Here is a 15,446-nt window from a genome sequence, read left to right on the forward strand (position 1 = left end):
TTATTTTTGTTTACAAACAGGTCCCTACCGCCCGGCAGGGGGGCGGCAGGGGGCCTGCCGCCCCCCTGCCGGGCGGTAGGGGTATAGAACTGTAAATTTTAAAAACCAAAATATATTTCTGTAATTTTTTTTTAAAATGTAAAAAAAAAAACGCCAGCTGAAGCAGGAGTGCAGGACACGTCGTCCCCAGCGAGCAAGCCAGCATCCACCGGGTCATCCAACCCCGCCGTCTTCTGCGCGTCGTGCATCAAGCAAGCCGCAGGGGCAGCAGGGCAAGTACTAGAACCGTGCTCGTGACCGGCATCCCTGAACTGAACAGCGGAGTCGTGGGTGATGCTCAGGGGCGAATCCGGGGGCCCGTGAAAAATAATGGATTGGAGCCTAGTGGTCTAGTGCATGATCGAATATTAAATGATAGTAGTCGGCAAGAGTGATGTGTCGTCCGAAAGGAAGCGGCAAGCGTACATCTTTGACGATTTATCTTTTAGAAACGATCTGAACTATGTTTTATCACAAATTGAGTCAACAATCAATTAAATTAAAACTTCTACATGATTATACTTAATCTATACTATTTTTGGGGCCCTTCGAATTCGAGGGCATGTAGCCACGATGCTTTAGCGGGTTTACTGTCTCCGCTACGCATGTGTGCCTGGAAAGGGCACTGATCGGTGACTTGGGCCGTGGTTGACTGCCCAATCCGCATGCGGCGCAGGCTTTCCTGCAGTAGCTCCTCGTACCGCGCAAGAACAGCAGGCTCATGCGCCACACCGCAGCAGCAGAACACTTGCCAGTTGCCAGGCCACTCCGATAGCCCTCCGGTCCGGTCATGGTCAAGAACGCATCACTGTGCCGTCTGCTCTCTGCATTGCAAACCGGGGTACGGTACAATTACGAAGACAGGAAAAATAAACTCTTGGAAAAGCCAGCCACAACTCACGGTTTCTTTCTATTGCAAGTAGTAGTCAAGTGAAGAGAAAGTGTCTACAGTGGCTAGTATATCACTTAGAAAAAGAAGCAACGGTTTCCCGCAAAAAAACAATCATTGTTCACAAGCTGCATCCTGCAGATTTGTCCTGCTCTTGCATCTAGGCTTCTAGACACTGTAGATCGGTGTCACGCTGTCAGCACTAGTCGCTAAGTCCGAAGCTGCAAGCCGCCGGGGACTGCACCGCTGTGTGTGTGTCCCCGTGTGCTACCTAGTGCGTGGCCTCGCCTCGCCAACACGGCAACACGGGATTGGCCTCGCGCCGCGCGCGCCGACGCCGGCGCCGCCGAAAGCTGCCATCCACGACCAATCTCCACCACCCGGGCTCTCGGCCGACGGCTGCAAACGCTCCTGGACCCGGAGGGCCTCTGGCGTACGTGGCCGCGCCGCAAAACCCCTACTGTTCCCGCCGCGGCCAGAACGTCCGTTATGTATGTGGCGCGACACGCCTGCGTGCGCAGTGTGCATCCGGAGCTACCGAGCGAGAGCTCACGATGCCGCAGCGCGCCGCGAAGCCGTCGTTGCTCGTCGACGCGCTCCTCTTCGCCGCAGGCGCCGTCGTCGCCACCGTGCTGCTGCTCGCGCTCGCCAACCCGTTCGCCCAGCCGGACTCCAACTACGAGGGAGCAGCGGCCGCCCTGCGCGCCGGCTCCTCCGCGGGCGGCGGCGGCCGCCCTGCGCGCCGGCTCCTCCGCGGGCGGCGGCGGCCGCACGTTCTACGATGACCCGGCGCTGGCGTACACCGTGGACCGGCCCATCGCGGGGTGGGACGAGAAGCGCGCCGGGTGGGCGCGCGCGCACCCGGAGCTCTCCCGCGGCGGGGAGCGCGTCCTGATGGTGTCCGGCTCGCAGCCGGCGCCGTGCGGGGCCCCCGGCGGCGACCACACGCTGACGCGGCTGCTCAAGAACAAGGCGGACTACTGCCGGCTCCGCGGCGTGCAGCTGCTGTACAACACGGCGCTGCTGCGGCCGTCGATGGACCGGTACTGGGCCAAGATACCGGCGATCCGCGCCGCCATGGTGGCGCACCCGGAGGCGGAGTGGGTGTGGTGGGTGGACTCGGACGCCGTGCTCACCGACATGGACTTCCGCCCCACGCTGCGCCGGTACCGCGGCCACAACCTCGTCGTCCACGGCTGGCCGCGCCTCGTGTTCGAGGCCAGGTCCTGGACCAGCCTCAACGCCGGGGTGTTCCTCATCCGGAACTGCCAGTGGTCGCTCGACTTCATGGACGCGTGGGCCGCCATGGGGCCCGACTCCCCGGACTACCGGCGCTGGGGCGCCGTGCTCAAGTCCACGTTCGGGGACAAGGTGTTCGACGAGTCGGACGACCAGTCGGCGCTCGTGTACATGCTGCTGCAGAGCAGCAGCCCGTGGCGGGAGAAGGTGTTCCTCGAGAGCGACTACTACTTCGAGGGCTACTGGCTGGAGATCGTGGGGCGGCTCGGCAACATCACGGAACGGTACGAGGCCATGGAGCGGCGACCGGGGTCGGCCGCGCTGCGACGGCGGCGCGCGGAGGTCGAGCACGCGGCGCGCGCCGCGGCGAGGAACGCGGTGCTGGCGAGGGCCGGGCTGGCGGAGGCCGGAGTGAACGGGTGGCGCCGGCCCTTCGTGACGCACTTCACGGGGTGCCAGCCCTGCAGCGGGCAGCGGAACGAGCACTACACCGGGTCCAGCTGCGACGAGGGCATGCGCCGCGCTCTCAACTTCGCCGACGACTAGGTGCTCAGGGCGTACGGGTTCCGGCACGCTGGGCCGCTCAGCGACGACGTTGAGCCGCTGCCGTTCGACTACCCAACGACCGCTAGACAGTGACCAGCAAGTCAAGCGTCTGTGGGTGCGGCCGATCGACGTGAGGTCCGCAGCAAAACGTCATGCTGTAATTCTCTCGGCTTCATAACTTAAGACGTGTACTTAGCCAACAGGAGCCTTCGCTGCTGATTCTCAATGAAAATGCAGAACATTACGGTCATGTTTGGATCCATGGACTAAACTTTAGACCTAAAGTTAGTCTATTATGTGATCTAAATAGGTGGACTAAATGCAGACTAAAGTTTAGTCCATTAGTTCTCAAAACCTATCTAGTGATTTAAATAGGTGGACTAAATGCAAACTAAAGTTTAGTCCATTAGTTCTCAAGACCTATCTAGTCCATAATTTGAACTAAACCAACCTCTAAACTATGAAAAGATCAAACCACCCCTCGCCATGCGCATTTAGACACAACAGCAGTATAATCTAACCGTGAAAGGATATTTCTATACTTTTATAGACATCTCACCTTAAAGTTCAGTCTATGCCCCATTGAAATATAGAACGCTAAACCAAACCTGGTACAAATCAGTACTTCGCATAAACTCGAAGCAAACAGATTCAGATACGTCGAGAGGCACGAATCAGCGGATGGCAACAGATAAACAGATGCAGCAAGTCAACAGCTTCATTGTTCAAGCTAGTAGCCACAAGTGCACAAAGTGCTTAACAGTTCTGAGTAGACTAGTTCAACCACTCAGCTGAATCTGCACTTTCAGCAGTTAGATATCCTAGAGGAGTTCATGCAGCACACGCTACGGTTTTACATGTAAAGCATAAACCGACTATGCAGAACATCCAAAAACATCAAACGGTCTGTTTGCAGATTCCAAGTTCCTTGATCAGCAACATTGCTGCTTCAGATTCAGGTGGCAGTGGAGGCCAGTAAGAACGGTGTTCAATCAGGATAGAGGTGTTATTCAAAGTTCAAACATCTGCAGGGGTTTACCTGCCTAGCTCCATGGAGATTCACTTGACTGCTTTTATGTTGGCGAGAGTAGCAAGAACTTCAGTGATTGGACCTTCGTTAACTGACCTATTGGCCTGGATAGAAACAAATTTGGATTTTACAAAAGTTCGATGATGGTAGGTTCAGAATATAAGAGTACTGAAGTGCCAAGAGAGAGGCTGACCTTGAGAGATGGCATCAGTGCATAGACCTCTTCAACGGTCTCTGGCCCAATGTTTGCTATCATGCATATCTGTTGCAAGCACAAAAAAGTGGAGGAGTTAGATGAGGGTGGTGCTACATAAAGAAAAGTCAAGAAAGGAAGAAGAAATTAAGTAACTAACCTCACCATCATTAACACCGCATTTTTTAAGTGGTCTACAGCAACAAGTCAAGGAACTGAACTGCTAACATGCATGATTGATGAATTATACAACTCTATAATAAGAAGTTACTTCTAATAGCTCTACAGCCTTAATAAATAGAGGATACTCCAGAGCTTGTTTTACAGAGCCAGCAGTTCTGAAATGGTTTCCATCTTTTGCATATTGGAAAGCTTTGTCAAATGACCTGCACAGGCAACAACGAGGAGTATAGAGAAGCTGAACAACTAAGAGGCTTGAACATAGCACAGAGAATGATTAGTCAGGCAGAACAAAACACAAGCAGCAATAAACTTACTCAGGAATTTTGATTTTGGGATCCTCTGATAAGATAGCCATATGCTCATGAATTTCTTGCAACAGTTCAGCTGCTTCACAATTCATTAGCATCTTAGAGTTTGGAGGGATATCTGCAACCAATAATAACAGCACAAATTATTTCCATTCTTGAGATTACAAGGGAAGGTCGCAGGATAAGGTTATGCGACTTGTTTAGAGATAAGGGCTCATGGAAATCAGACTACTGCTCATTCAGAATAGTGTCAGCATACCACATTCACAATGGCATAAAACACACCAGCCCTCAGACACAGACACACACGACCATAAGAATGTCTCGTATACCACTAAGATGACATTTGAGCTCTCGAACTCATGCCAGGACAACACAAATATAGCTAATTTTTAATGCATTTTCTCAAACACCTTTTGTGCATACACCAACAAGCAAAAAATTGCTTAATAACAACACCCACTCACTATCTCACACTTCTACAAACAGATAAATGCAAGAACCAGATCCAGCTGACCAACTTAAGTGAAGAATGACCAGATTTACAAATGGGAGGGGAAAATGAAAAATTATGCGGGACAAAATACAAGGGGCCAGTGAGAGCATTTAATCCATTGTTGACAACAAAATACAACTATACAGGTGCAGGCAACAAATAAAGACGCGTTCCAATCGCTCACAAACCACAGTCTAATCTTCATATGGTCCATAACTTGATTATGAAGATATGTTGAGGAAAAAGCAACTGTCTAGTCCACTAGTCCTTATACAGACCCTCCCTAACCTAGTTTTCTCAAGGTGAAGAACAGATAAAATAAAGTGGGGAAGAAGTCCCAAAGCCAAGAAGCAGCATGAGTTCAAAACTTGAGGTACCAAAAACACAACTAGTGAATTACCAAACCAGGCACAGGTGGGCTTTCTTTTCACAACATGAACTGCTAAAATTTGAGCCTAGATTCCTAGAATGGCAATAAAACCATAGCGTCCTATCACTAGTAGTCTATTTCAGCATTACAAGATTGAGTAATGATCATCAAAATAAGCTTCATTTTGAGAATTTCACTGAAGGGAACTGACCAAGCTCCAGCTTTAGTTCTGCATCAGACTTAGTAGGCACTACATTTGATGAAGAGCCCTTTCCACCTTTGCCACCACTGTATGCCTTTCCTTGGCTTGCTTTTCCTAAAAAGAGAGAGAAATTAACACTAAGAACATAACATGTGAAAAAGAAAATTAATGCAACTACAGTACAGAGGTAAACACTCTGATCTTATAGCACAAATATTTAAGTAACTTTCTAAGGGGATCATGTGTAGTAGCATTGTGCGTGCATACCTTTAGAGAAAGACGAACCCTTCCCACCAGTTTTTAGGCTCCCAGATGAAGCCTTCCCATTTGGCTTGGAATGAACAGGAGTAAGCTCTTCTACAAAACCTAGAAACAGGAAGTGCTGTGAGTGCTGCAGGTTTCAATTTCAACCATGCATGACATTATTCATGGGCAGTAACATTCAGCTACATCCTATATTTCAGAATTTTCTTGATGTGATGGGGTTCCAATGTCCCATATTTGCTCTTACCATAATACTGAAAAATAAAATACAATCATACAACATATATTGAGCTCAATTATCACCACCTGGCAGGTGTTATGTCCACAGCGCACCCACAAATCATGATTCAAGAGTAGTTTGTAGTGCACTTGCAATCAAAATGATATGTGCATTCACATTTAATCGGTGTCAATGACTAGACCATGAATGTATGCTGTGTGAATAAAAAAACATGGAAAGCTCCTATTCATATGCCGCCAATTTTTCTTTAGTAGCATATCAACTGTATGGAGCCTGCCAATAAAAGCTGATGGGCACTGCCATAGAGTTTTGGAATCCAATGATTAAAACCAAACACAAACAATAATGGAGGTACTTTTTCCTCCCCTCAATGAACTAGTCCTAGGGGCATCCTTACATGTAATAAACGCTATACAAGAGAACAGCATAACATGTCTACATGTCAAGAATGTCAGGAGTTCAATCATAAATACATGTGTCAAATGGGTGCTGGAGCATTTCATGAGTTATAGAATGGCAAAAATTGTAACATGAAAACTGAATTTGCCGTTACCTTCAGAGTCAGAGTCAGAATCTGATGAATCGAGCACAACTGGCCGGTTGACAGAACCCTTGTGCTTTCCATTCGGTACTCGATCCATTGGCAAAACTTGTTGAGACTCTTAACCAAAAGATGCGCACAAGTTCTGCTTCTCAAAACCTACATTATTCATATTTGAATCAATCACAAAATTGCAATGCGAATAGTGTTAGAGCCTTCAGTGAAGAATCTTTCCCATCATACATAGTCCTTCCCTAAATCACCATGGAGTAACAGGGGCGGACCCAGCTATAGGACACGGGTGTACACATGTACACCCGGTAATTTTTGCAAACGAAATCGAAGTTAGTAGGTAATATATTGTAAATGGATTCAGATCCGAATAAAAATAGTTTTGTTAGGGTTTGGGGTGCTCCGCCTCGCACAGCAGAAGGAAATAGAAGGGGCGGGCATACCTGGAGGATGCGCTCGTCGCCGGCAAAGGGCTGGCGAGGACGTGACAAATGGCGCCGCCGCTCGCCCAGTCGTCTCCCCCAGGGAGGAAGAGCAACGGAGGAGAGTTCGAGAGAAGGGGAAGGTTAAAAACAGAGTGAGGAGGTGGTGTGGTGAGTGAGCTCGCTCGACTGGGGCGTCCAATTCCCAACTACAGCCGATCAACAAAAAAAAAATCCCAACTACAGCGGTGAGACCCGATGTATGGGTGCGACACGATCACAACCCTGAAAACGTAACTACAAGAAATATCTATCCTATAATCACTGTTAAGTGTTAACATCATTTTTTGGCACGTATCTAGCTAATTCAGTGGAGCAGGCGGTTGATGGAAGATGGCGGATGCCAAAGCAGTAGGAGAAAAGCAAACTAGGCTCGTGGTACTGATGAGGCGTCATGACCGATGGAGCGGAAATTGGGCCGACGTGCAACAATTATTGAGTGGAGTCCGCGACATAGAGTTGTATTAGAGGAAAGTTTTTGTTTTCTTTTTAATCAAGTCATGTAAATTATCGCGATCGATTAGATTAGGAGTTCTAGCTTAGGTTATAATAAATAGCAGTCCTAAAGAGTTTTGTCGTGGGCTTCTGGGGTACCCACAGCCGGGTGGCGGAACGCACCCGTCTTTTCCCCGAGGGGAGGACTCGGGGAAGTGCTAATCTTTTAGGCCGATCTAGCTTCGGGGCAAGAACGCAAGAGCACATGGATTTAGAGTGGTTCGGGCCGTCGGAGCGTAATACCCTACGTCCACTGTGTGTTGTATTACACTACGAATGAATGAGTCTATCCTCTGCCTCTAAGTCTCTCTTTGGACTTGACCTTTTCTCTAACGGGCGCCTCCCTTTTATAAAGCAAGGAGGGCGCGTACACAGGTGTTGGACCCCGACAGGTGGGTCCAACATGGATGTATACTATAGACACTAATGGAGCTACAGTGGTGGAGCATCTCTTGCCAGATACGCTTCATCGCCTTGTAGATGTTCTGACCGAGGGGAGTCTTCTCCCGTCCCATCTGGGAGACGCCCGTTGAGGCAGTGTAGGTTGCGGCGTAGACTGTTGGGTCTACCGCGTAGGCGTTATGATACTCCGTCGCCGAGTTGTCGTGTCTAATTGGTGTAGCAGACTGACGTGCACGGCGTGAGTGGCGCCAGCGGCTGGACAGTGTACCTTAGTAACGCGCGGTCAACAGTACAGCCTGGCGAAAGTCTCCTCGGGTTCTGCTGTGGCAGAGCGCTCTTAACGTCTCCCGCATTGAATGCGGTAGGTGGCCAAGTCTTCCCGAGGAAGCTTGGCAGCCGCGCGCGTATCTGTGTCTGCGGACACGTGGCGGCTCCGGACCCCCAGGCGGGGTCCGTTCCCTCCCTGTCGAGGGGTCCGGATAGTGTATGGGGTCCGGGACCCTGTGGGAGGTCCGGGCCCCCCGACTGTTTTGTCTGAGTGCTTTCTTCTCCGGGACACGTGGTGACACCGGACCCGACCCCGAGCGGGATGCGGGTCCGAGACCGTTGGTCCGGTGAGATGGAGTCGGACCCCAGGGGTCCGGTTGCTCAGCTCTTTTGGGCGTAGTTACGGATAACTATGAGTCTTGACACAGCAAGAGGGGGTACCCTAGTCCAGAGGTACCGACAGTGGCCCCCGGGCCCACCTCGGGAGAGGTACGAACCCGCAGGTGGGGTCATTATTGTGACGCAATGCTGATTGCGTTGGCGTGCTCATGTTGAGAGCGAGTGCTCTGGACCCCTTCAAGGCCGTAGCACTTGTTGCCAGGTTCAGGTACTAGAGCGCTCTCCGCAGGGCGGCGAAGGTGCAGGCTTATGGTATGGAACCGAGCTAAGTGGCTGCTCAGACCTTGAACCGCCCAGGGAGCCAGCACTACTTCCCCGGACTCGGCTCCAGGCGATCGTGGCGAGCGGTCTCCGCCGGAGCGGGCCACCGGAGTGGACTTGGAGCGACCGTGGCGAGCGGTCTCCGCCGGAGCGGGCCACCGGAGTGGACTTGGAGCGACCGTGGCGAGCGGTCTCCGCCGGAGCGGGCCACCGGAGTGGACTTGGAGCGACCGTGGCGAGCGGTCTCCGTCGGAGCGGGCCACCGGAGTGGACTTGGAGCGTTGCTGACGATCCCATGAATTACGTCACCGGGCCTTGCAGCAAGGTGTAGGAAACCAGGCCTTATACTAGAAAGGAGCCCGGGACCTCTAGGGACAGCAGACTCGGATACTAGGGGACTCGTAACAGGGTAGTGAAGTACGTAGGCTTAGGGTACATTACCAGGCTAAGCTGCGCAGAACTTCTCTACCCCAGGATACGGGCACCACTTCTCCTGAGCAGGTCCCTAGGGGTCCGAACTGCCTTCCAGCTAGAAGGGGTGTCCCAACCTGACCATAAGCTAGCAACTCAATTTGGATTGTTAGCAACTAAAGAAAAAACTCCGTGCAGGAGAAAGAAACATGCAGGTTGAACGAACAAGTGCTATTAGGTTAAAGTAAAGATAGGACTGAGAAAGCAAATCTCCTTTATTGCTTGACTTCGTGGTGTACATCAGAGGTCGGGATTACGAGGGCGGACCTCTACCGCTCTGGACCACTTGCTGGTGTTGCCTGTTTGTGCGATGAAGCCAGAGATCGGGTTTGCAAGGGCGGACCTTTACCGCTCTGGACCACACGTAGGCACCAAATCATTACAAAGGAGAAACACACTCAAACCTATCTAGTGATAACCTACAGTCGTCGCCTCGTAAGGCGTGCACGTTGCTGGCCGTAGTGGAGCTGCCTTCTTAGGGGCTCTCCTGAGTCGTTGGGGTGATGGTGCCCCGGACGTGCTTGTACAGCATCATTCAGCATCACCCCGGGAGCTTGCAGGGCTCCTCCCAGCACAAGAATTGTCCTACGCTCAGATGGCATAGGAACAAATTCTTTGGCTTTGAATGGGAGTGACCCTGCCGTTGCCAGCTGTCGCCGTCTGCCGTCGGAAGCCGGCCCGATGACCGCTCATCACGAGCTGGGTGCTCGTTTGGATGAGCACGGAGCGTGTAGAAGGGCGGTCGTTCGCCGGCTCGACCTTGGTGCTGGCGTTGGGCCCCGCGCCTGGTGGCGGAGTCCTGTCTGCAGTAGCACCGAGAGAGACTCGGTCCTGGGGAGGGAGGAGTCGACGATCAACTTCCCCCGGGCGACGGTGGTTGGCTCCAGGCTTCGTGTTGAGAGAAAGCCTTGAGCCGACATTACGCCGCCGCCGAGGATCCCTAGCGGTTGCTTGAGAGAAAACCTTGAGCCGACACTGGGATGGCGCGGGGTGACACGCAACAGGCGTCGCCCCGCGCACCACCGTGCCGGCTCTGAGGCGTCGCAGTGGTGACGCACAGCAGGCGCCGCTGCCGTGCACCACCGCACCGAGGGCGCTGGTGCCTCCGCGCAGTGACATGCGACGTAGGTGCCGCCATGCCTCTCTTCATCTTCTCGCTGCTGTTGCAGAGGATGAGCTCAGCATCAAAAGCTTGGAGATCTAGCCAACGCCTGCATTATCTTCCCCACGGATGGCGCCCAATGTCGTGGGCTTTTGGGGGTACCCACAGCCGGGTGGCGGAACGCACCCGCCTTTTCCCCGAGGGGGGGGACTCGGGGAAGTGCTAAGCTTTTAGGCCGATCTAGCTTCGGGGCAAGAACGCAAGAGCACACGGATTTAGAGTGGTTCGGGCCGCCGGAGCGTAATACTCTATGTCCACTGTGTGTTGTATTGCACTACGAATGAATGAGTCTATCCTCTGCCTCTAAGTCTCTCTTTGGACTTGACCTTTTCTCTAACGGGTGCCTCACTTTTATAGAGCAAGGAGGGCGCGTACACAGGTGTTGGACCCCGACAGGTGGGTCCAACATGGATGTATACTATAGACACTAATGGAGCTACAGTGGTGGAGCATCTCTTGCCAGATACGCTTCATCGCCTTGTAGATGTTCTGACCGAGGGGAGTCTTCTCCCGTCCCATCTGTGAGACACCCGTTGAGGCAGTGTAGGTTGCGGCGTAGACTGTTGGGTCTACCGCGTAGGCGTTATGATACTCCGTCGCCGAGTTGTCGTGTCTAACTGGTGTAGCAGACTGACGTGCGCGGCGTGAGTGGCGCCAGCGGCTGGACAGTGTACCTTGGTAACGCGCGGTCAATAGTACAGCCTGGCGAAAGTCTCCTCGGGTTCTGCTGTGGCAGAGCGCTCTTAACGTCTCCCGCATTGAATGCGGTAGGTGGCCAAGTCTTCCCGAGGAAGCTTGGCAGCCGCGCGCGTACCTGTGTCTACGAACACGTGGCGGCTCCGGACCCCCCAGGCGGGGTCCGTTCCCTCCCTGCCGAGGGGTCCGGATAGTGTATGGGGGTCCGGGACCCCGTGGGAGGTCCGGGCCCCCGGCTGTTTTGTCTGAGTGCTTCCTTCTCCGGGACACGTGGTGACACCGGACCCGACCCCGAGCGGGATGCGGGTCCGAGACCGTTGGTCTGGTGAGATGGAGTCGGACCCCAGGGGTCCGGTTGCTCAGCTCCTTTGGGCGTAGTTACGGATAACTATGAGTCTTGACACAGCAAGAGGGGGTACCCTAGTCCAGAGGTACCGACAAGTTTTTTTAAACAACCATCATCAATCAAATAAAACCCTTTACATGATTTTGCATCTACTTTTACTTGTTGGCGACTTTGTCAATCCTGCTGGCAGGGGTACATCGGCTTCGATCTCCCGTCTGCTTGAGTCTGCTTGTATGTTCCGAGTCAAGTAACATAGATAGTCTCAAGGTTGTCAGGCAACCACTCCACCACCAGCAGCAGATGCAGCAAAACATTGGAGGAGGTCTAAGCTCTTTCTCCCTCCTAAATCTTTCTATTTTTCTTCTTTCCTTCCTTTTTTTCTCAATAATCCTTCTTGCTGCTTTGTTGACGCTCCTCCGACTTCAGAGGGTATGCCTAGTCCCTTCACCGTGGAAGCCGAATTGATACCCATCATTGTGGAGGTTCCAGCAGAGCAGAAAATTGTAGGTAGTGATGTGACTTCTGTTTCTGTGAGAGGAGATGACAATGACTCGGTGTTACGAGGTGGTGTTATCGCCATAAATTAACAGGGTTAATTTATGGGCCGAAAGCAAGATGGGCTTAAAACAGAAGAATAAGAAGGCTTGTAAATCGGCTCCTGCGTGAGCATCTGGGCCACATGGGCCATGTATCCTTAGATTAAGATTAGAGATAGAGTCCGATCGGGATAAGATTAGTTTAGATTGTTTCGCAAGTCTCCGGACTATAAATATGTACCCTATGTTATTCATGAGAGAAGAACATCATCACGTCTCGCAAACAATAACTCTCGGCGCATCGCCATCCCTAATCCTAGGGTTTTCTCCAAGTTAGCGCCATGCTGCCCTGATTGCTTCTTGCGATCAGAGCAGCGTTGTTCTTGCTTTTACCTTGGTATTACTCGTACTGAAGCGTTTTTTATGGCAAGTAGTACTAGTTATCCTGATGTTCGTAGCATGGCTTTTAGTAGATCTATCGTGCTTCGTTGCTTATTGTATACGAATATCATGTTGTTTTTACGCAATCATGTTATCATCTTATACTAGCTCTTGTTGCATAGAGTTAGCTGCGTAAAGGCAACACCCTGCTTCCTTTATGTTTAGTAGATCTGATCTGTTACGGTTTGCTCTTATTCTTAAGAGTTGGCGTAATATCTGCTGGGTTAGGCCTTGCAAACGGGTTGGATGATCCGATGGCGTGTTAGATGCTTTATCTTAGTCTTAACAGGGAATTGATCCGGGAATCAGCTCTCGCTAGTTCTTAGGCCTCTGTTTTTTTATTATGGTTTAGTTATCTGCTACGTTCATTAGGCCCAGTTACGTGTAGGATGTTCCGATCTAGCAGTGAAGCCCTTACCGTCGTGGATTAGATCAATTAGATTTAATTGAAGCAGCTTTTTAGTTATTCGCTTTAATCATCAATATCTGGATGCGACAGATCCCATCTGACACCGGGAGTCGATCGGCTCTTTAAAGCCGATGCAAGAGTCGTCCCGGGGAGCCGACTACGACTCAGACTTACGTTTCCACGTGTTTGTGTATGCAGGTCAATCATCGCAAGCACGTCCGCACCTTCCTGATCGGGTATAGGTCAGGTGGCACGCCCTGCGTCTTCACAAGCCGTGGCGCGTTGCTGGAATTGCGGGCCGTCGACGAGGGAGCAGTGCCTACCAGCGCCCCGGCGACCTCCCGGCTCTTCGTGTTGCCTGTCGCTGCTCGCCGGTGGGTTTCGACCGACAACACATTCTGGCACGCCCAGTGGGACCTTCATCAACAGCAACGCCCACCACAGAGATGACGGAAGTTCAAGATCAAGAACCCGCTCCCAAGCCCATCACGTATGAAGAACTCCCTCCTGAACACAAGAAGAAGTATGATGAGATCAAAGCTCTGCTGGAAGCCGATCTCATCGGCTCTTTTGAGAAGACCCGCAACCATGGCATCAGGTGGAAGGGGTTCTCACCAGAAGGCGCTCTCGACAACGTAGATTTGTCTGTGCCATCAGAAGAGCGCACCAGAGCCTTGCGTCAGGAGATGAACTACATGGTGGCCCATACGCTTCATCGGCACTCTCAGAGCCTGATGAATGAGCTCGAGCGCGTGGCTCATCGTGTCATCCAAGAGATAATCAAGAACCAGTACTCTCCATCGGGACCAACCCTGGGGGGGTCACGCAGAGGAAGCTGCACTGCATTCTAGGCCGCAATTATCGTTCTCATTTGCGGCTCCAAAACCACAGAGCGCGCCGATCTACGTCGTCCACAAGATCGGTGGTGATCCTGGAGAAGGCCAGTTCCTCACCGAGCCACCCAAGGAGATCCCGCACGGCTACACGTGCGCCTACATCCCTGACAGCGTCAGTCCAGCACGCTCGGTGCAGATGGTAAACCCAGGAGCTTCTGGAGCAGACGCGGAGAAACAAGCGTGGCTGGCAAAGTACGCTATTGGGCTGAGTGTTGAGCCATCGGCCCCAGGAGTCCTTAGTGTAGAGCAGGTCAGTGCAATACTAAGAGACCAGTTTGGCATCCTGCCCAAGAGGAAAGCGATCGGCTATTCCAAGCCGTATCCAAGTGACTACGATTTGATCCCATTGCCACCCAAGTATCGGCTCCCTGAGTTCACCAAGTTCAACGGGTCGGAAGGAGCCAGCTCCATAGAGCACGTGAGCCGATACTTAACGCAGCTTGGGATGATCTCAGTATCGGATCCGCTGAGGGTCCGGTTCTTCGGCCAATCTCTTACAGGCCCAGCTTTTGGATGGTACGCGTCATTGGCTCCAGATTCGATTCAAACCTGGAGGCAGCTGGAAGATCAATTCCATAGCCAGTATCACTCAGAGGCTGCTGAAGCTGGAATTGCCGACCTCGCCCAAGTCAGGCAAAAGCGAGGAGAGACTGTGTCAGAGTATATACAGCGCTTCAGAGAGGTCAAGAACCGATGCTACTCATCGCGCATCACAGAGAAGGAGGCAGTCGATTTGGCTGTTCTGGGGCTCGCTAAGCCGATCAAGGATCTGGCTTTCCAGCTGGAGTTCGCATCTCTGGCGCACCTGGTGCAGAAGCTTACCGCATATGAGCTTTATCATCCTGAGCTGTACCAGGACAAGTTTAAGCGCCATGTGAACATGGCCCAGGCGGATGAATCTGATGACTCTGGTGAGGAGCAAGAAGTGGCCGTGGCAGAGTGGACTTGGGGGGGCAAACCCTGTCTCATGCAAGTGGATCAAACAGCAGGGGCTTGTGAAGGGCTTCGACTTTGACGTGACCAAAGCAGAGCAGATATTTAATCTGCTCCTCAAAGAAAAACAGCTGAAGCTCCCAGAGAATCACAAGCTGCCAATTGCACAAGAGCTGCAGGGGAGGCTGTACTGCAAATGGCACCACTCGTTCACTCATGCCACGGGTGAATGCAAGGAGCTGCGTCGACAGATCCAATCGGCTATCGAGCAAGGCCGATTAATTTTGGCTCAACACATGATGAAGGTCGACACGAAGCCCTTCCCTCAAGCCAACGTGGTAGAGTTGTTGGATTTCACTCCTACGGGCCAGAATTTTTCATTCCAGATCAACATGGCGGGGCCCGTACGCCATCGTGACGAGCAAAGGAGAGAGGCCATTTCTGGCAAACGGCCCCAGGGTCAAGATGAACCAGGGCGACAGCATATTACTGAAGAGCAAGTGCGTCACATCCGTAACCAGCTTCCTGCTTCCGATCGGCTTCTGGAAAAGTATGAATATCAGCACAAGTTGCGTCGCCGATATCAATCGGAAGAAGAGGAGTACGAGTGCCGCACAGGGAGGACGCTGGGAAGGCGCCAGGCTGTACGCGACCACTGGCATTGCCCGTTCTTCAGGTAATGTTGGAACTCCGGCAT

At 52.1% G+C, this 15,446-nt stretch overlaps 1 protein-coding gene and 1 pseudogene across 4 annotated transcripts; one reads left to right on the forward strand and one right to left on the reverse strand.

Annotated features, from left to right (window-relative positions):
* Nucleotides 1–1,482: 1,482 nt before the first annotated feature.
* LOC120640253 lies at nt 1,483–2,973 on the forward strand (annotated as a pseudogene).
* A 422-nt stretch (nt 2,974–3,395) lies between these two features.
* LOC120640264 (DNA-directed RNA polymerase II subunit 4-like) lies at nt 3,396–7,204 on the reverse strand. 4 transcript variants are annotated; one of them, XM_039916127.1, is made up of 11 exons: nt 6,997–7,204; nt 6,785–6,829; nt 6,554–6,700; nt 5,763–5,861; nt 5,505–5,609; nt 4,434–4,545; nt 4,245–4,322; nt 4,097–4,130; nt 3,937–4,005; nt 3,753–3,847; nt 3,396–3,657 (listed from the first exon to the last, which is right to left on the reverse strand). In XM_039916127.1, exons 3-10 carry the CDS (start codon nt 6,639–6,641, stop codon nt 3,773–3,775), a joined length of 660 nt encoding a protein of 219 aa, XP_039772061.1. In that variant the 5' UTR covers nt 6,642–6,700; nt 6,785–6,829; nt 6,997–7,204; the 3' UTR covers nt 3,396–3,657; nt 3,753–3,772. The 4 variants fall into 4 exon arrangements, with proteins under 4 accessions (XP_039772061.1, XP_039772054.1, XP_039772067.1 ...); XM_039916137.1 differs by having other exon boundaries at nt 3,414–3,660; nt 6,997–7,107; XM_039916120.1 differs by lacking the exon at nt 6,785–6,829 and having other exon boundaries at nt 6,997–7,202.
* Between the last annotated feature and the right edge of the window lie 8,242 nt (nt 7,205–15,446).

Source organism: Panicum virgatum, chromosome 1K (genome assembly GCF_016808335.1).
Source record: "Panicum virgatum strain AP13 chromosome 1K, P.virgatum_v5, whole genome shotgun sequence".
In the NCBI taxonomy this organism is placed as follows: domain Eukaryota; kingdom Viridiplantae; phylum Streptophyta; class Magnoliopsida; order Poales; family Poaceae; genus Panicum; species Panicum virgatum.